Raw genomic sequence first — 14,680 nt, forward strand, 5'->3', positions numbered from 1 at the left:
CTGTTCCCGATATTTAAGAACGGCCTTACGTATATTCTTCAAGCTTTCACAGGAAGTTACCTAGGTCGATAGCCATAATCATTGACATATCGCGCTCTGCTGTTAGCTATAAATTCTCTTAAGAGAGTTATACCTAAAGTAATAGGTAATGAGATACCAGAGTTCTACTAGAATTGATACCTTTATAGCTCTCAACGTTGGAGGCTCATCCTGCATGGTAACATCCAATGGCTTCGAATTTGATATCATCGACGATGCATTGGCATATCCACCTATCAAGTACTGGTATCACCAAATCCGTGCACTAGCTCGCTTGCCGAACTATCTGCGGCAGCCGGATAGACCAATGCTTCAGGGCCAACAGAAGATTGTTTCTTAAACAGAACCGGTGATGTCAGCCAGCAGACAGACAGTCAAACATGCACAATTAGGGGTCATCACCACCAGAGTAACATCCTGCCTACTATGATTGAGATATTACGTGTCATTACTCGTGATTGAACAGCCTTGGGAAGAGATGCATCTACCTCGGGGAGCAAGAACACTTCAGGCCCCAAGTTTAGGCGTCAAAAACAATCAGTCTAAAGCTTAGTTAAGCCTCACCTAAGTTTCCCTAGGTCTTTTTGTTGTTCAGGATAAGGTCCTAGTTTTCTTTTGACTCTCCTTGATCCAACATGACGGAGCCGCTATGGGGCCGCACACAGAGGAGTACATACTGATAGCCAAAACGTGTTATGTGATTGATCGTAGTCAAGGAGGAGGTGGAGCTTTGGGAGCCCGGCAATATGGTGGAACCCGGTTAAGGCGTTGCATTTCGCCCATGCAGGACAACACTGACCCTGTCTCTCGACAATGAGCCGAGATCGCTCTCACGATGAATGCCATGTTCGATACTCTGGCTCTCAACTGGCGACACTTCCAGCAGCAATGCCTGAAACAGGATATACGGCGCCTTTTCCTTATCTACTGGCTGTGCTCTTCTTGCCGTTTCGGGGCAATCGGTTTTCATGGGCTTCGATTTGACCCCACATTGTTGGAGTGTGGCAGCTGCATATGCCCCCTCACATGCCCTCCCCGCATTCGGGGTCGAGATTTGTACAACATGATTGGCATATCTCAGCCTCCGACTTCGCCCCTTTATGGCTAAACATTCAGGGTCTAATTCCCTATGAGTTCTTCACTCTCAACAAAGTTGAGTTTGTTAGAACATTTCCGTTGTCCCTCTGCGGGTCTTTGTAGAGAATGCGGCATGTACTCTCTACTTCCATCTTTTGGAGAAAGTATTTACATATGTATCTCTGATGCAGTACTTTTGCTACGGTATTGGAGATCATGTACCAAAGTGACTCCAACATGTATGCCACAAATTTGGAGATGAGGACATTGTTCTACGTGCTGCTGCATTTATCAAGCTGTGTACAACAGGTGTCCCAAAGATCACTCAGTTAATTTCATAGTTTCTATAGCGAAAAATAAAGGCCAAAGCGATTCTCCGTGTCGCCGCTAGCCTCCCGCGAGATCGCCCATCATGATGACCGTCCCCAATCGGCATCTCCATGTCAATCAAAGTCAATCCCTGTCCCCATGTTGATCTGTGCCCCAACGGTTGGTCCAACATGCATCTCATAGCCGAAGCCACGGAAACCCTTAAGATTGTGGCTTCACCTGTCATTCCAGCCACGCTATAGACGTAGAATGCTGCCGGCTGGCCGTACCTTCGGGACTCGACCGAGATAGTGTCATAGAGTGATGCAATCAGCGAATGGAACTTGTCCGTTTGCCATGACCACCTCTGCTTTTCGCATTATCCTGAACCTGCACTTGTTGGAAAGACAGTTCACGCACACACTACGGAGGACAGATCTGGCTCCTCTCATCCAGCCGGTTTTCCTCATGAGTTCCCGCGGTTATTCTCAGTGGTGAATGCGCCATCACACAGTAAGCCTATTTGTTCACTAAAGTTACGGAGTACGATACCGATTACTCCCATATCCGCGATGAATTAGCGGACCTGGGGTTTACAGACCTCTTTTCATCCTGGCCGCTAAAGAAGCTGAATTAAGAGATCTAATAATTTACCAAACAGGTATCTCTATAAAAGACTAACAATAGCCTGGTAAGTTTGTCAATATCGGTGATGCTCTCCAACATGTAGAAAATACCATAGCCAATGATACTCCTTCCATTTCTCCATGTGTTCTAGCCAGGCACACGGCATCTAAACAAGGTTCCGTTTCCCCATCCTCATCCTCCACTTCAACATGATTCTCCATGCCGGGTATGGGGCTCTACGGGCATCTCAAGTTTGATGCCTAACGAGACCCGTTTGCACTCTTAGATTTAAGATCTCTTGTTCAGTTGCTTTACAATGACCATGACTTTACTTTGCCAGCTTGTACTATGCAGCACATTACAAGAGTTGTGGCTTGTTGTTAAGATAGAGTGAAGCATCGACACGCACGTACCGTCAAGTTCCGTAGATTTTGCTACATCAGCCTTCCTAAAACGCCGCATATTTTCTAACATAATTACATATCCATACTCATCAAATACATCTCGACAATTCTCATGAACTTCGCCACGAAAGCCTCCAGGTGGAATATAACTTTGGTTCCGGTCTTGATGCGATGCTCATAGAAAGCCGCCCATTGGATAACCTCGCCTTTCAACCCATCGTCAATGAGGGCAATCAGCTTGAACGCCAAGGTCTTGAGGATAGTAGTGGGGGGAATGCAGTGTGTCAAGAGGTCGTAAAGCTTTGACCGCACCTGCAGGATCCTGGCTGGCGAGTGTTCTTCCAGGATCTCCTTTGCGATCTGACCGATAAGGGCCTCCCAGTCTGCCGGTGGGATGACTGTGCTATCAGTGACTTTCTCACTATCGACTAGGTTAGCTTTTACTTCACGCCACAGCTATCAATTTCACTAAGGAAAACGTACTTTTGTGCATGAACGGCTTCATACATCAAGAGAGCTCGTCGAAGGTTTCGTCCGCTCTCCTCCGCTATTCGTTTGTGAAGACCATCCACAACGGGCCAACCTTCTTTCTTCGCCGACACGGCTAGCACATCACATATTTCCTCGTGCGTTGGGGCCGCTACTCTGACGAGTAGAGTTCTTGAGCGAATCGGAGCAATAATATTGGCAGTCGAATTCGCCAAGAGGATTAGTCGTAGGTTGGGCGAGTACTTTTCCATCGTTCGTCGCAGAGCTGCTTGTGCATCTCTCGTCAGGTGGTCCGCTTCGTTGATGACCACGACTTTGAACTTTTGCTTCGCTGATTGATCCACTTGTTGCGTTTGTGCAACCTCTTTAAGAAGGTCCTGAACAACAACTCTGTCATAGTTTCCAACGTCGGACGGTGTGATTTCGAGGTGGTAGACGGAGGCGACAATGTTGAACTCGAGCTTTCGATTGCTAGTCGTCTGGAATACTCGAGCATCGATTTTGATCTTCTCCACACCTGGCCCATAGAGCTCCTTCAGCGTAGCAACGATTCGCGTTTTCTTCCCAGCACCTGAGGGCCCGTACACAAGTAGGTGAGGAAAATCACCGCTCTGGGCCTGAAAGGGATACTAGTCAACAATGCTACTCATCCAAGCCAGGTTTATTGACCTACAAGAGAGCGAAGGCGATCTGACAACTCATTGTGATATGTGAGGGCCTCGAGAGACCGAGGTCGATGCTTGTCAACAATAAGTGCCATCTTGGAAGCTGCTTGGTCTGGAGGTGAGAATTGTGTCGAGGCAGCTTTTTTGGAAATGGTGGAAGACGCGTTGTCGCGTAAAGTGGCAGAGTGGATGATGTCTAGAAAATGAAGTGGTCTGTGCACGACATCTAAGAGTGACAACCGTTCAGCAGGCAACGAGCAATTGCAATGCTTTCGACAAGGAAAAGTATTGATGCCCACCAAGAAAAGAGGAGCTTTATCATGGGCTCTATACCGTTGTAAGACTACGGATATTGAACATAGATCTCATTTTATTTATTTCCAGAATTAGTAGATCTAGAATTTGGTATTCATACAAGTTACAACAACAGATCTACACCTCTATATGTACATGACATTGTCTCATCAGCCCAAATCTCTAGGGGTTGCGGGAAGCTTCAGAAGTGCTCCCGACCAGAGTCTCAGTTGTAGGCGAGGAAGCCTCCAGTAGTTCAACGGGAGCAATGTGTCGTCGAGGTCTTTTCAACTCTTCTAGAGTCACGCCGTCCAACTTGGTAATTCCAACCATGGGAGGCTCTCCCTTCTTAACGAATTCCCACTGACCTGAGATTGTGGTTAGTTGTGCTCCATAAATAATGCTGTAGGATATTCACCAGGCAGCTTGTTACCGGCCAAGCGAAAAGCATCTCTCACAACTTGCTCGTGAAGTCGTCCTCGGATTTCGAAAAGAATCTGGCTAACAGCCATTCGGGTTGCCCAGTGGTCGAATGAACCTTTACCCTTACCCATACGCATCTGTAAAACTATAAGCCGATGTTCCACCCAACTCTGGGAAGGCCATTCTTACATCGTTACCGCTGACATATACACCGACGTTACAGTTTTTTCGCTTATACAATCGGTATTTTTGACCTCGAAGTCGCACTTTAATGGTGTCCTCGGCCATCTTCAATTGCTTGGCGCTGATTCTTCGGTGGTGATCCGTCATTCGTAGACCATAGTCGCCCCAAATCACTGTCGTACCCTTGGTCGAGCCACCCGTAGCCACACGAGGTCGTCCCTTTGCCATCTTCTTCTTTCGGTTCAGGTTTGGCTCAAGCCAGTTGCCTAACATTGATGGAGTCGTTGAAAAGGCTCGAACATTTTGAGGTTGTCGAATCGCATCAAGGGTCTTCAAAGACTGCCGAAGAGGGATATGAGGTTGTCGCAGAGGCGAAGAGGCACACAGCCTCAAACCCTGGAAGGCATTGAGTAATGTCGATGTGTTAGCGAGCTTCATGGCGGCGAACGGAGTTGACTTGAAGCTGCCTCGAACAACGGAGCTCCAGAAAATCTTCCCGATGCCGAAGGTGGGCTGATATTGAGGCCTAAATTTCAAGGCATACACAATCTGGAACCACTTTAGCTGGCAGTCACGGACCTCGCGTCAGCTTCGCGTTTGATAGGAGCTACCGTGCACGTCACTAGACTCGGACTTCTAGGTTGCTCCTTGATTGCCTGGGATTCACGTTACCATCCCTCACCCAGGCAACATTGGCGCATGCCATTAGAAAGGTCGATGCAGTTTTTCAATCGCCAGTAAAACAAGAAGAAGAGAAAAAACAAGGCGAGATTGCCAAAATGCCTTCCGATATCCGGTCTTTCTTTGGACCCAAGGGTGGTGGCGCTCCAAAACCTACTCCACGAAAAGCTGAGGAGCTGGCCAAGAGCAAGCGTACAAGTAAGCCAAACAATGCTACTCTCGGACCTATACTTGTACTAACATAAGTTCAGAGGGAAGAAAGGTCGTCGAAGATAGCGACGATGACGAAGATGAAGCAGTAGAGTGAGTTGGTTTCCCTCCACTGGTTACTTCTACCAAGCTGATCCCAAGCAGAGTGCAAAAGCCTACCACTAAACCCGCCCCAAAGAGAAAAGCCAAGTTTGTGTTTTGACTTCTGTCTTGCCAATTGCCTTCTAATTGACCTTTTACAGGGAGGAGGAAACTAAGGGCGTGGCTATTTCTGCTAATGATTACTTCGCTGCCACAAAGAACAGCAAGCCTACAAACTCAGCAACACCCAAAAAGCCTGCTGCAAAGCCTGATATTCCCGTTCGATCAAGTCCCCGAGGAAAGCCTACTGCTTCGAAGCCCGCAGCAATAGCGAAGAATGATAAAGCTTCTGCCACACGAAAATCAACAACCTCTTACTCACGCCACAATGCCGATCAGGATTCTGATGCTTACATGGATGATGGGGACGATGACGACGAAGATATTTTTGCAGCTGATGCCAAGGGTGGAAGTAAGCGCAAGAACGACGACTACGAGGAGGACGAATCCGAGGACGAGGAACTTCCTAAGCCAAAGCGAATAGCGACTCGAGGCTGCTCATCCGCCGTCAAGAAGGAAGAGAAGGAAGAACAAGCCAAACCTACAGCAAAAGGCAGAAAGCGAAAGGCTTTATCAGAAGACTCAGAAGAGTCAGAAGAAGAGGCCCCACGCAAGAAAGCGGCTACAACTAAACCCAAAGCTGCAGCCAAACCTCGAGCTCCAAGAAAGAAGAATGATGACCCTGAAGATGAAGAGATCAAGGATATTCTCGATAACATTACTACCGTTCGTGCCCCTACACCACCACCCAAAGATGACAATGCCAAGTTCGATTGGCGAAAGAACGCATTCGGAGGCGGTAATGCATCTGCTCAGCCAGCTGCCGGTGCAGCTGACCTCCCCGAAGGCGCGGATGAATGCTTGACTGGCCTTAGTTTTGTCTTCACGGGTGTTTTACAGACCATTAGTCGTGATGAGGGGCAAGCTCTTGTCAAGAGGTATGGTGGTAAAGTCGTCGGTCAGCCGAGCAGCAAGACAAGTTTTGTGGTTTTGGGAGAAGACGCCGGGCCAAGTAAGCTGGCAAAGATCAAGTCTATCGGCATCAAGACAATTGACGAGAACGGACTTTTCGAACTGATCCGCAAACTTCCTGCATTTGGAGGTGGCGGCAAAGGAGCCCAGAAGGCCCAGGAGAAGAAAAAGGCCGAAGAAGACAAAGTCAAGAAACAGGTTGCAGAGATGGAGGCCGAAGAGAAGGTTCGAAAGGCAGAGGCTGCGAAGGCCGCCAAAAAAGCGGCTGCCGCTGGAGGGCCTCCTGTGAAGGCTGCTACGGCACCCCCCGTTCAATTACTGACTTCAAAGTATGCACCCACACAGCTTGGCCATATTTGTGGCAATAAGGCTCAAGTCGAAAAGATCCAGAACTGGCTCAGAAACTGGCCAAAACACAAGAAATACAACTTTCAAAGAAGGGGTGCTGACGGGATGGGCGGCGAGCGCGCCATCATCATCTCTGGACCCCCTGGAATCGGCAAGACAACCGCTGCTCACCTAGCTGCGAAGCTGGAGGGATATGACGTTTTGGAGAGCAATGCAAGCGATACTCGAAGCAAGAAGCTCGTCGAAAACGGAGTGAGTGATGTCATGAACAACACGTCGCTTCTCGGTTACTTTGCTGGCGACGGCAAAGATGTGGATGCAACCAAGAAGAAGATTGTTCTCATCATGGATGAGGTTGACGGTATGTCTGCGGGCGATCGAGGCGGTGTCGGTGCTTTGGCAAAGTTCTGCAAAAAAACACAGGTTCCCCTGATACTCATCTGTAATGAGCGAAGACTGCCCAAGATGAAGCCTTTCGACCATGCAGCTTTCGACATCCGATTCAATCGCCCAACTGTGGATCAAGTTCGATCTCGCGTCATGACGATTTGCCACAGAGAAGGGCTCAAGCTTCCTGCTTCTGTGGTAGATGCTCTTATCGAGGGAAGCAACAAGGATATTCGACAGATCATCAATATGATTTCCACGGCAAAATTAGACCAGACAAGTATGGACTTCGACCAAAGCAAAGCCATGTCTAAGGCTTGGGAAAAGCACGTCATCCTTAAGCCGTGGGATATCTGCCAAAAGATGCTGGCAGGTGGATTGTTCACCCCCGCAAGCAAGTCAACACTTAATGATAAGATTGAGCTCTATTTCAACGACCACGAGTTCAGCTATCTCATGATACAAGAGAACTATCTCCGAACAAAACCTATGGCGTTAAATGGAAAGGGATATAACCAACGCGAGCTCAAGCTCAAAGCTCTCGAACTGTTCGATAATGCAGCAGAGAGCATCAGCGACGGAGACCTTGTCGATCGTATGATCCACGGACCTCAGCAACATTGGAGCCTGATGCCCACACATGCTGTGTTTAGTACGGTCCGCCCCGCCAGTTTTATAGCAGGCCAGCTCATGGGCTCCAACTTCACGTCGTGGTTGGGCAACAACAGCAAGTACGGAAGATTGGGTAGGTCGATTCGAGAAGTTCACTCTCACATGCGCCTCAAATCTTCTGGCGATCATAACGAGATTCGCCAGCAGTACCTCCCTGTTCTTTGGACGCAGCTTGTAGATCGTCTACAGAAGCAGGGCAACGAGGCAGTGTCAGAGGTCATTGATTTGATGGACAGTTACTACTTGACTCGTGAAGATTTCGATGCTGTTCAGGAACTCGGTGTCGGACCGATGGACGAGGAACACGTCAAGATTGAGACCAAGACCAAAGCTGCTTTCACCCGAACGTAGGTTGACCATTTACCCATGCTCCGATATGCAACTAACGAGCTCTCTAGATACAACGCAATGAGCCACCCAGTTCCCTTCATGAAGGCCAGCAATGTCGTCGCTCCCAAGGCTCAGCCCAAGGAGGTTCCTGATCTTGAGGAAGCTGTCGAAGATGATGATGTCGAGGCAGTCGAGGCACCTGAGGTCGACGAAGAAGATGACGAAATCGATTTCAAGAAGGACAAGTATATAAAAAAACCGAAAGCCAAGAAGGTCACCAAGAAGGCGGCCAAGGCTGCTGGCGACGACGAAGAAGAGGACGAGGATAAACCTAAGCGAGGTCGAACCAAGGCCAAGGCTACTGGTGCCAAGGCTAAGGGGAAGAAGTAAATGACGGCCGAGTTATGGCATGGCATTAAATGTAACAGATAATACTCGGTTGTGGTTCATTGTAAGTAAGCTAGAGGCATATCACGTTCAGTTAGTGTTTAGTATGGAGGCGAGATGGGGAAAACGGAGTCAAAGGTAACGAGCCAGCCCTCGTTGTATTATAGATTTCTAGTAATAACTTAAGAAATGAGATTCAGATACTTCGATAAATAGTAGCCATACCTTGGTTTTTGAAAGACCCTGAAGTCTCCAGAACTTGTGTAAGCGAAGTTATTGCCAGATGCATTGTCCCAAGCAACACTGTTCGTTGTAGATAGGCATTGTCGCATGATCAACCGAAAATCTCTAGTGCTTGTATAGCATCTGTTGTCTGCAAATGGACCGGACCATGGAGCTGCATGTATATGTGAATACAGGACATTCTGTAGGAAGATCGGCCCTATGGCCACTGGCACTGAAGCTGCCAGCTGCCAGTGCGAACCGCCCATGATCCTATTCCCACTTTACTTGCCAGTTGCTGCCGGCTGCCAGGGACAATAACAGTGGTAGCTAGAATGATTCATGCTCATTCCATCAAAACAAGCGCTTCCAGCCCCGTTATTGTATATACCTTCTGTTTCCTCTGTCTGTTTTCTTCCTTCTCTTCTCTCCATCACACTCAACTTCTTCACCTTCACTCAATACCGTAACATCATCTCAACATCCTAACATCAAGACTTCATGTCACCACAGTGACCAAGTCTCTTCATCCTACCATCCTTGCTCTCATCATCTTTATACAGTGCATTTTCCCGATACATCCTTCACGATGCAGGGCTCTGCATCCTACCCTGCTGCTCTTGGGGGCAGCAAATGGATCGCAAGCTTCCTAGCGAAACACCGATATGACGATGGCATCTACGTTCGTACTTCTACCAGTGAGTCGATACCAATGTGCTATCTTCTGTCATGCTGAGAGCATCATACCGATACTATATTAGGAGCTTCTTCGCCGCAAGAAGTCAAATTCCGTGACTTTGTCAAGAAGAGTAAAGCGGAGCTGAAAAGTGAGTTTCGCATCCATCCGCCGAAAAATATCAGGGATATACGGAACCATATACTGACTGGCATTTCAAGATGTATTCTCTGCAAATGGAAAGAAACGGTCCGAGGCGGGCGTCGATGGTATGGAACTGAATACTTTGTTTACCTATTTGCCTGAACTGACCTTTGCTCTTCCAGAACTACGCAACGCAAACGAAACTGACGCAGAACGAAAGAACAACAAACTATCCTGGGCAAAACTGTTCGACACAAAGTCAGGAAACAAGCTTCATAAGCGGGCAAAGTCCGCTCCTAGTGACATCCATGTCCCACATCAGCTCGATCCCATCACTGAAGTCGGAGAAAGCAGCGAGACACAGGCCAATCTCGTATCTGTCAGCACTTCATCCCGAAAGTCTGTCGGCCAGAGCCCTCAATGCTCTGCTACCTATCAAACTAACGGTGACGACGTGTCTGTTACGACAACATGTACAACTATACTCCAACAAGCTAACCTTCAGGGCATCTCTGAAGGGGACGCTCATGATGCCGCTATCAACGATGAAAGCATTGCGATCGGCGGACGAAACTGTACATCCAACCCATCCACGCATCTCAGCAGTAGGAACTCAAGTGCCACCGAAGACGAATGCCCTTCTCAAGACGAAAGCGACAACACATCAGATGGCCATGGTGCCTCATTGGCACGTTACGAGCTTCTTAAATCTCAAAGAGAATACTTTGTTGATCTACAGAAAGACATTACTCGACAGATAGAGGCGACCGAGCTAGAGCGTATTGATCTACGGAACCGCGTCACTGAATAGGAAAAGGATGTTCGACCGGTAGAGAATGCTCAGCAGGAAACAGCTCACCAGGACAAAACTGGTCGACAGGAGAACAATGTTCTACAGAACGAGAACCCTGGGCAGGCACACCCAAACAACAACGATCTCACGAGTAAATCGTCGCCAAAGTTGTCATTGAGATCTGTCTTGAGTATGCTTATGGGCAGCGACAAGTCTGATGTAGAGACAAAACCCAAGAGTGACGGAAACAGAGAGCTGAAGGACAAGAGCGGATTGCCAGCTCGATGGAAAGCATTGCTGGTTGGAAAGACAAAGTCTGAGTCTTCCACCAAGAGCAATTCCCAATCCTCCTCGCAGAATCTCGGCCAGAGTGATGCGCAGCCTACCAATCAAATTGTCGAGTAAGTATTCTTTACAGATATATTTGATGTGATCGAGAACACTGACAACAGTCTTACAGGCAGGACAGAATATTCAAGGGCCTCGATTGGAAACTTCCAGCTGGGAAAAATGAAATGGGCCAGCTTATTCGAGAGTTCTCTGGCGACCTCAATCCTGCCACGCAGGAATTGGCTCACGAGACCCCTGTGTCCTCAAAGACTCTAAGCCTCCATTCGTTTCCGTCAAAGTTTGATATTTCGATGGATCAAAATCTCCCCCCTCGGCCTGCAATGACCCCAGTCTCATATTCTGACAACCAACGAGTGCAAAATGAGTCCACTAGCCAAGACGCTCTGGTTGCCATGGAAGTTCACATGGAGAACAAGCAGGCGCAACTTGTAGAAATCCAGACCCGATCTGACCGAACCATGAACCAAGCTACTCGCAGTATCGCTGACCAGAATCAAGCTCCGCGAGAAACAGTCGAGCGCGACACAACGAACGGTAAGTTTCCAAAAGACAAGTCTTCCTCTCGCACAAACTAACAGCTACTAGATGTTCATCCGCCGCAAACCTGGCAGCACGGAGGTGACCCTACAGAGGTCGAGACTGTTGAACAGGTAATATTGCTGTGGTACTGGCCGGGACATAACCAAGATCAGACTTCTGACTGTCAATTGCAGGCATATGCCCGTCACCGAAGTTCTCTTGCAGTTGTTGATCGGATTCGTAGCATTGGGCTGCTTGAACCAAGCATGGATGAAACGAGCTCAATCGCCGCAGACGAACAGCGATTGCTGCGTGAGGTGACAGAAGACCTTGAGCTCCCGCCCAATAGGGTCGCTTCCAATGAATCTTGGATCGCCGTGACGAACCACTCTCAGGTCATTCCGAGCATCGAGGATCCCAACACCAATCTTGGATGCAAGGGGCAAAAGACCCCAGAACCAAATGCCGGGCAGGGCGACGATGCCAGCGACCAAACCGAGTTGATCTTGACAAGAGCAAGAAGCTCAGACCGATTCATCCCTGAGGGACTTTACTATCAGAATTCAGTGGACGGTGACTAGTATTACGCCGCCACGGATGACATGGGCACCGACGTACTAGTATTTGAGGAGGACGAAGAAGAACTCCCAGAGGGCTTTACTCCGGGACAGCCAGTCACGGAGGCTTTGATCAAGGAGCTCAGCATAGAGAGACTTGGCGGGTTTTTCACAACCCTTGAGAACGTCCGGAACGAAAGCCCCGAGCGATTGATTGGTAAGTTGACACATGCTTCTCTGCCTCGTATAGGTACTTACTAGGTTGCATAGCTGCCCGAGATCCTAAAGCTGTGGCTACTTGGCGAGATGGAATTAACGAGTTGACCTCGATCGGCAAGATGTTTCGTGACAGCAAAGCAGAACAGCGGTTCCAACAAGCTCTTTCAACTGCAGGTAGTGATGGAGAATTGTCTGCCTTGGATTACAAGCCGAGTCGAGTAAGCACATATACCTTTCTGTCTTTCTGTCTTTCAGCCTTTGATGCTAATATGAAACTCCAGGCTGAGATTGAAGCTGCTCTCGCGCACCCAGATGCGCCCGTCATCCAGGGTTGCCAGCCACAGGAGTTTTTCGCCGAATGCGATCTTCTCAAGAAATCTATTTACATAGATTCCCTGGCAAAGGAAAAATACACTGCTCAAGTGCAGCCGGCTGTGTCCCGAAACGAAGTCATCTTCGCTGAGTGGGATCGAGCGGATGCAGTAGCCTCCATACACAAACACAACCAGCAGCAAAGGCCCGAGGAACAAGAACAAGAGAGCGCGGAGGCTGCTAGCCGCCGACGTCTTAAGATCTACCAAGCTGTGGAGAGAAATATTATCGAGGGCCGGCGCCTTGCGGTCAAAATCAATCGCGAGGCGACCGCCGCTTTTCAGATGTGCGAGTACTTGGACGAGGTCTACGAGACCATGAGGGAACAAATCCTCCATCGTGCCAAAGAATGTGGCCATGAGCCCACTGACAACCTACAACAAGCCATCGAGCTCATCCGAAGAACGCAGCGGGAAGAACAGATCACCTACCTCAAGTATGAGAACTTCGAGTCTGCGGATATCGAGAGTCCCGAGTCCGTGGTGGCTGCTCGCTATGGCCGCGATTATCAAGAAATCGCCGGTAACCATGTCGACATGGCCGTTGATGAGTTCTTTTGATCTCTCATCAACAGATATGTGAGACGGCGAGGCATAAAAAAAACAGAAGAAAATATGAAAAAATATGAACAAAAAAAAGATATACTACAGAGAGAACTGCAAAGCACATCTGACAGGAATAACCCCCTGTTTAGCTGAGAAACTCTCAAAACTACTTGCTCACCTTACCTTACACATCACAACATCTCCGAGAGCCACACGATATCTAAACAGTCAGCTCTACGTTGGAACCAACATCTAACACCCCTACTTCATAAACGACTTGGTGCAGCTATATAGCGCCCACAGATACCCAGTTATTTCCTCCTTTACCTATTGCATTCGTCATGAAGTGCAAGACTAACGATCATGATGATACATACTATGATACCCATAATGGGCATACGCCTAAACACGACTTGACGCAGCAATGAGCGCGCGCTATTGGTTTTGCCTTTTGTTTGCTTTTATACTTGCTTTGCCCTTTGCGATGTTTGTCCACGAGACTGACCTACGGCGAGATGGACCAAACACTGCAGCCATTTGCAAAGAGTCGAGACAATACCTACCAATTACTACTACGTGAAGCTTTGCTTATACGGTCTACGATGTTGACACGAGAGGTCATTAAGCGCCCGAAACCCTCAGAATAGTCCTACTAGATACCGAGTGCCGATGAAAGGACGAAGACGAGGATTGCTTGTTTGATTTGTTTATTTTCTTTTTGGGAACTGTCTGACTGTCGGTCAATGATTGCCGCCCTGAGCTGAAGAAGCGAGATCAACATAGTTAAGCCGGCTCTGGTACAGATTGTTAGACTCTGGGTTTGACAGGATGTCTTGGGGCAGAGTAGATACCAGAACCAGACAGATTAAGATCAGACAGACAATGGAAATTGATTCGACGGAGATATTGCTCCTGGCGTAAGTGACGTGTGCCAAAGTTTCTTGATGTCAAATCACCATGCTCAGTGATACCATCACCAACAATCCTTCGTGATTATTTCTTGAGATCTTGTATTACTGGGTCATTAATTCGTTATCCGCAGGGTATCATAAACGGCCTTCCAAAGCCCCCATCACGCCCCCTCGTGCTTCACTGTAGTATCACCTTCTTCTTCATTGAGCTCCGTCTGGTCAGCCTGTTCCGTCTCGCCTTCAGCCTTGCCATCTTTGTCCATGACGTTCTCGAACTGCGACCATAGTGCCTCGACCGAGGAGAATTCGTTGCCGACCTGTGCAACAATCTCAATTAGCTTGGCAATCTTGAAAGGGAATGTTGTCCATACAGCGGTGACTGCCTCGAGAGATCGGTTCAACTTGTTGATGTTGGCCAAGACGTGCTCAAAGCTCTGGACAGCATAATGTTAACATAAACGCTAACCTATTGACTATGCGGAGACATGACGTGCCATTGCGATCTCGCCAATCAGAGCCTCGCGCTGCTGCTCAAAGTACGTCTTCTCGTGACCGCCCATCGCGGATGCTGATCTTGAGTGGGAGGCCATAACGAATGTGTTTCTGTGCGTGCTTTCGAGGCCGTGGAATGGAAGGTTGTCGTTGGTTTCAACGCGTTGACCCTAGTGTGAGGAAGTTTTGGCGGGGTTGTTTACTTTGGTTACTTTACAGTGGGTATTTACTCTAATTAATG

General features: G+C 48.3%; 6 protein-coding genes across 6 annotated transcripts; 3 read left to right on the top strand and 3 right to left on the bottom strand.

Annotated features, from left to right (window-relative positions):
* Nucleotides 1-2,389: 2,389 nt before the first annotated feature.
* FVEG_00780 (replication factor C subunit 5) lies at nucleotides 2,390-3,798 on the bottom strand. Its single transcript, XM_018887372.1, has 3 exons — nucleotides 3,619-3,798; nucleotides 2,940-3,562; nucleotides 2,390-2,877 (listed from the first exon to the last, which is right to left on the bottom strand). The coding sequence occupies exons 1-3, from the start codon at nucleotides 3,703-3,705 to the stop codon at nucleotides 2,529-2,531; spliced, it is 1,059 nt and encodes a 352-aa protein (XP_018743125.1). The 5' UTR covers nucleotides 3,706-3,798; the 3' UTR covers nucleotides 2,390-2,528.
* A 156-nt stretch (nucleotides 3,799-3,954) lies between these two features.
* Nucleotides 3,955-5,009, bottom strand: FVEG_00779 (hypothetical protein). The gene is made up of 3 exons (XM_018887371.1): nucleotides 4,517-5,009; nucleotides 4,323-4,464; nucleotides 3,955-4,272 (listed from the first exon to the last, which is right to left on the bottom strand). The coding sequence occupies exons 1-3, from the start codon at nucleotides 4,946-4,948 to the stop codon at nucleotides 4,088-4,090; spliced, it is 759 nt and encodes a 252-aa protein (XP_018743124.1). The 5' UTR covers nucleotides 4,949-5,009; the 3' UTR covers nucleotides 3,955-4,087.
* Nucleotides 5,010-5,115: 106 nt separating this feature from the next.
* On the top strand, nucleotides 5,116-8,862 carry FVEG_14730 (replication factor C subunit 1). The gene is made up of 5 exons (XM_018903701.1): nucleotides 5,116-5,389; nucleotides 5,443-5,494; nucleotides 5,546-5,590; nucleotides 5,644-8,268; nucleotides 8,320-8,862. Exons 1-5 carry the CDS (start codon nucleotides 5,290-5,292, stop codon nucleotides 8,639-8,641), a joined length of 3,144 nt encoding a protein of 1,047 aa, XP_018743123.1. The 5' UTR covers nucleotides 5,116-5,289; the 3' UTR covers nucleotides 8,642-8,862.
* A 587-nt stretch (nucleotides 8,863-9,449) lies between these two features.
* On the top strand, nucleotides 9,450-11,924 carry FVEG_14729 (hypothetical protein; the record flags this gene model as incomplete). The annotated part of the gene is made up of 7 exons (XM_018903700.1): nucleotides 9,450-9,558; nucleotides 9,622-9,687; nucleotides 9,758-9,805; nucleotides 9,863-10,459; nucleotides 10,514-10,874; nucleotides 10,934-11,358; nucleotides 11,410-11,924. The coding sequence occupies 7 exons, from the start codon at nucleotides 9,450-9,452 to the stop codon at nucleotides 11,922-11,924; spliced, it is 2,121 nt and encodes a 706-aa protein (XP_018743122.1).
* A 21-nt stretch (nucleotides 11,925-11,945) lies between these two features.
* Nucleotides 11,946-13,051, top strand: FVEG_14728 (hypothetical protein; the record flags this gene model as incomplete). The annotated part of the gene is made up of 3 exons (XM_018903699.1): nucleotides 11,946-12,117; nucleotides 12,171-12,337; nucleotides 12,401-13,051. 3 exons carry the CDS (start codon nucleotides 11,946-11,948, stop codon nucleotides 13,049-13,051), a joined length of 990 nt encoding a protein of 329 aa, XP_018743121.1.
* An 859-nt stretch (nucleotides 13,052-13,910) lies between these two features.
* On the bottom strand, nucleotides 13,911-14,638 carry FVEG_00775 (hypothetical protein). Its single transcript, XM_018887370.1, has 3 exons — nucleotides 14,442-14,638; nucleotides 14,319-14,381; nucleotides 13,911-14,264 (listed from the first exon to the last, which is right to left on the bottom strand). Exons 1-3 carry the CDS (start codon nucleotides 14,535-14,537, stop codon nucleotides 14,109-14,111), a joined length of 315 nt encoding a protein of 104 aa, XP_018743120.1. The 5' UTR covers nucleotides 14,538-14,638; the 3' UTR covers nucleotides 13,911-14,108.
* Nucleotides 14,639-14,680: the final 42 nt, after the last annotated feature.

Source organism: Fusarium verticillioides, chromosome 1 (assembly GCF_000149555.1).
Source record: "Fusarium verticillioides 7600 chromosome 1, whole genome shotgun sequence".
Classification (NCBI taxonomy): Eukaryota; Fungi; Ascomycota; class Sordariomycetes; order Hypocreales; family Nectriaceae; genus Fusarium; species Fusarium verticillioides.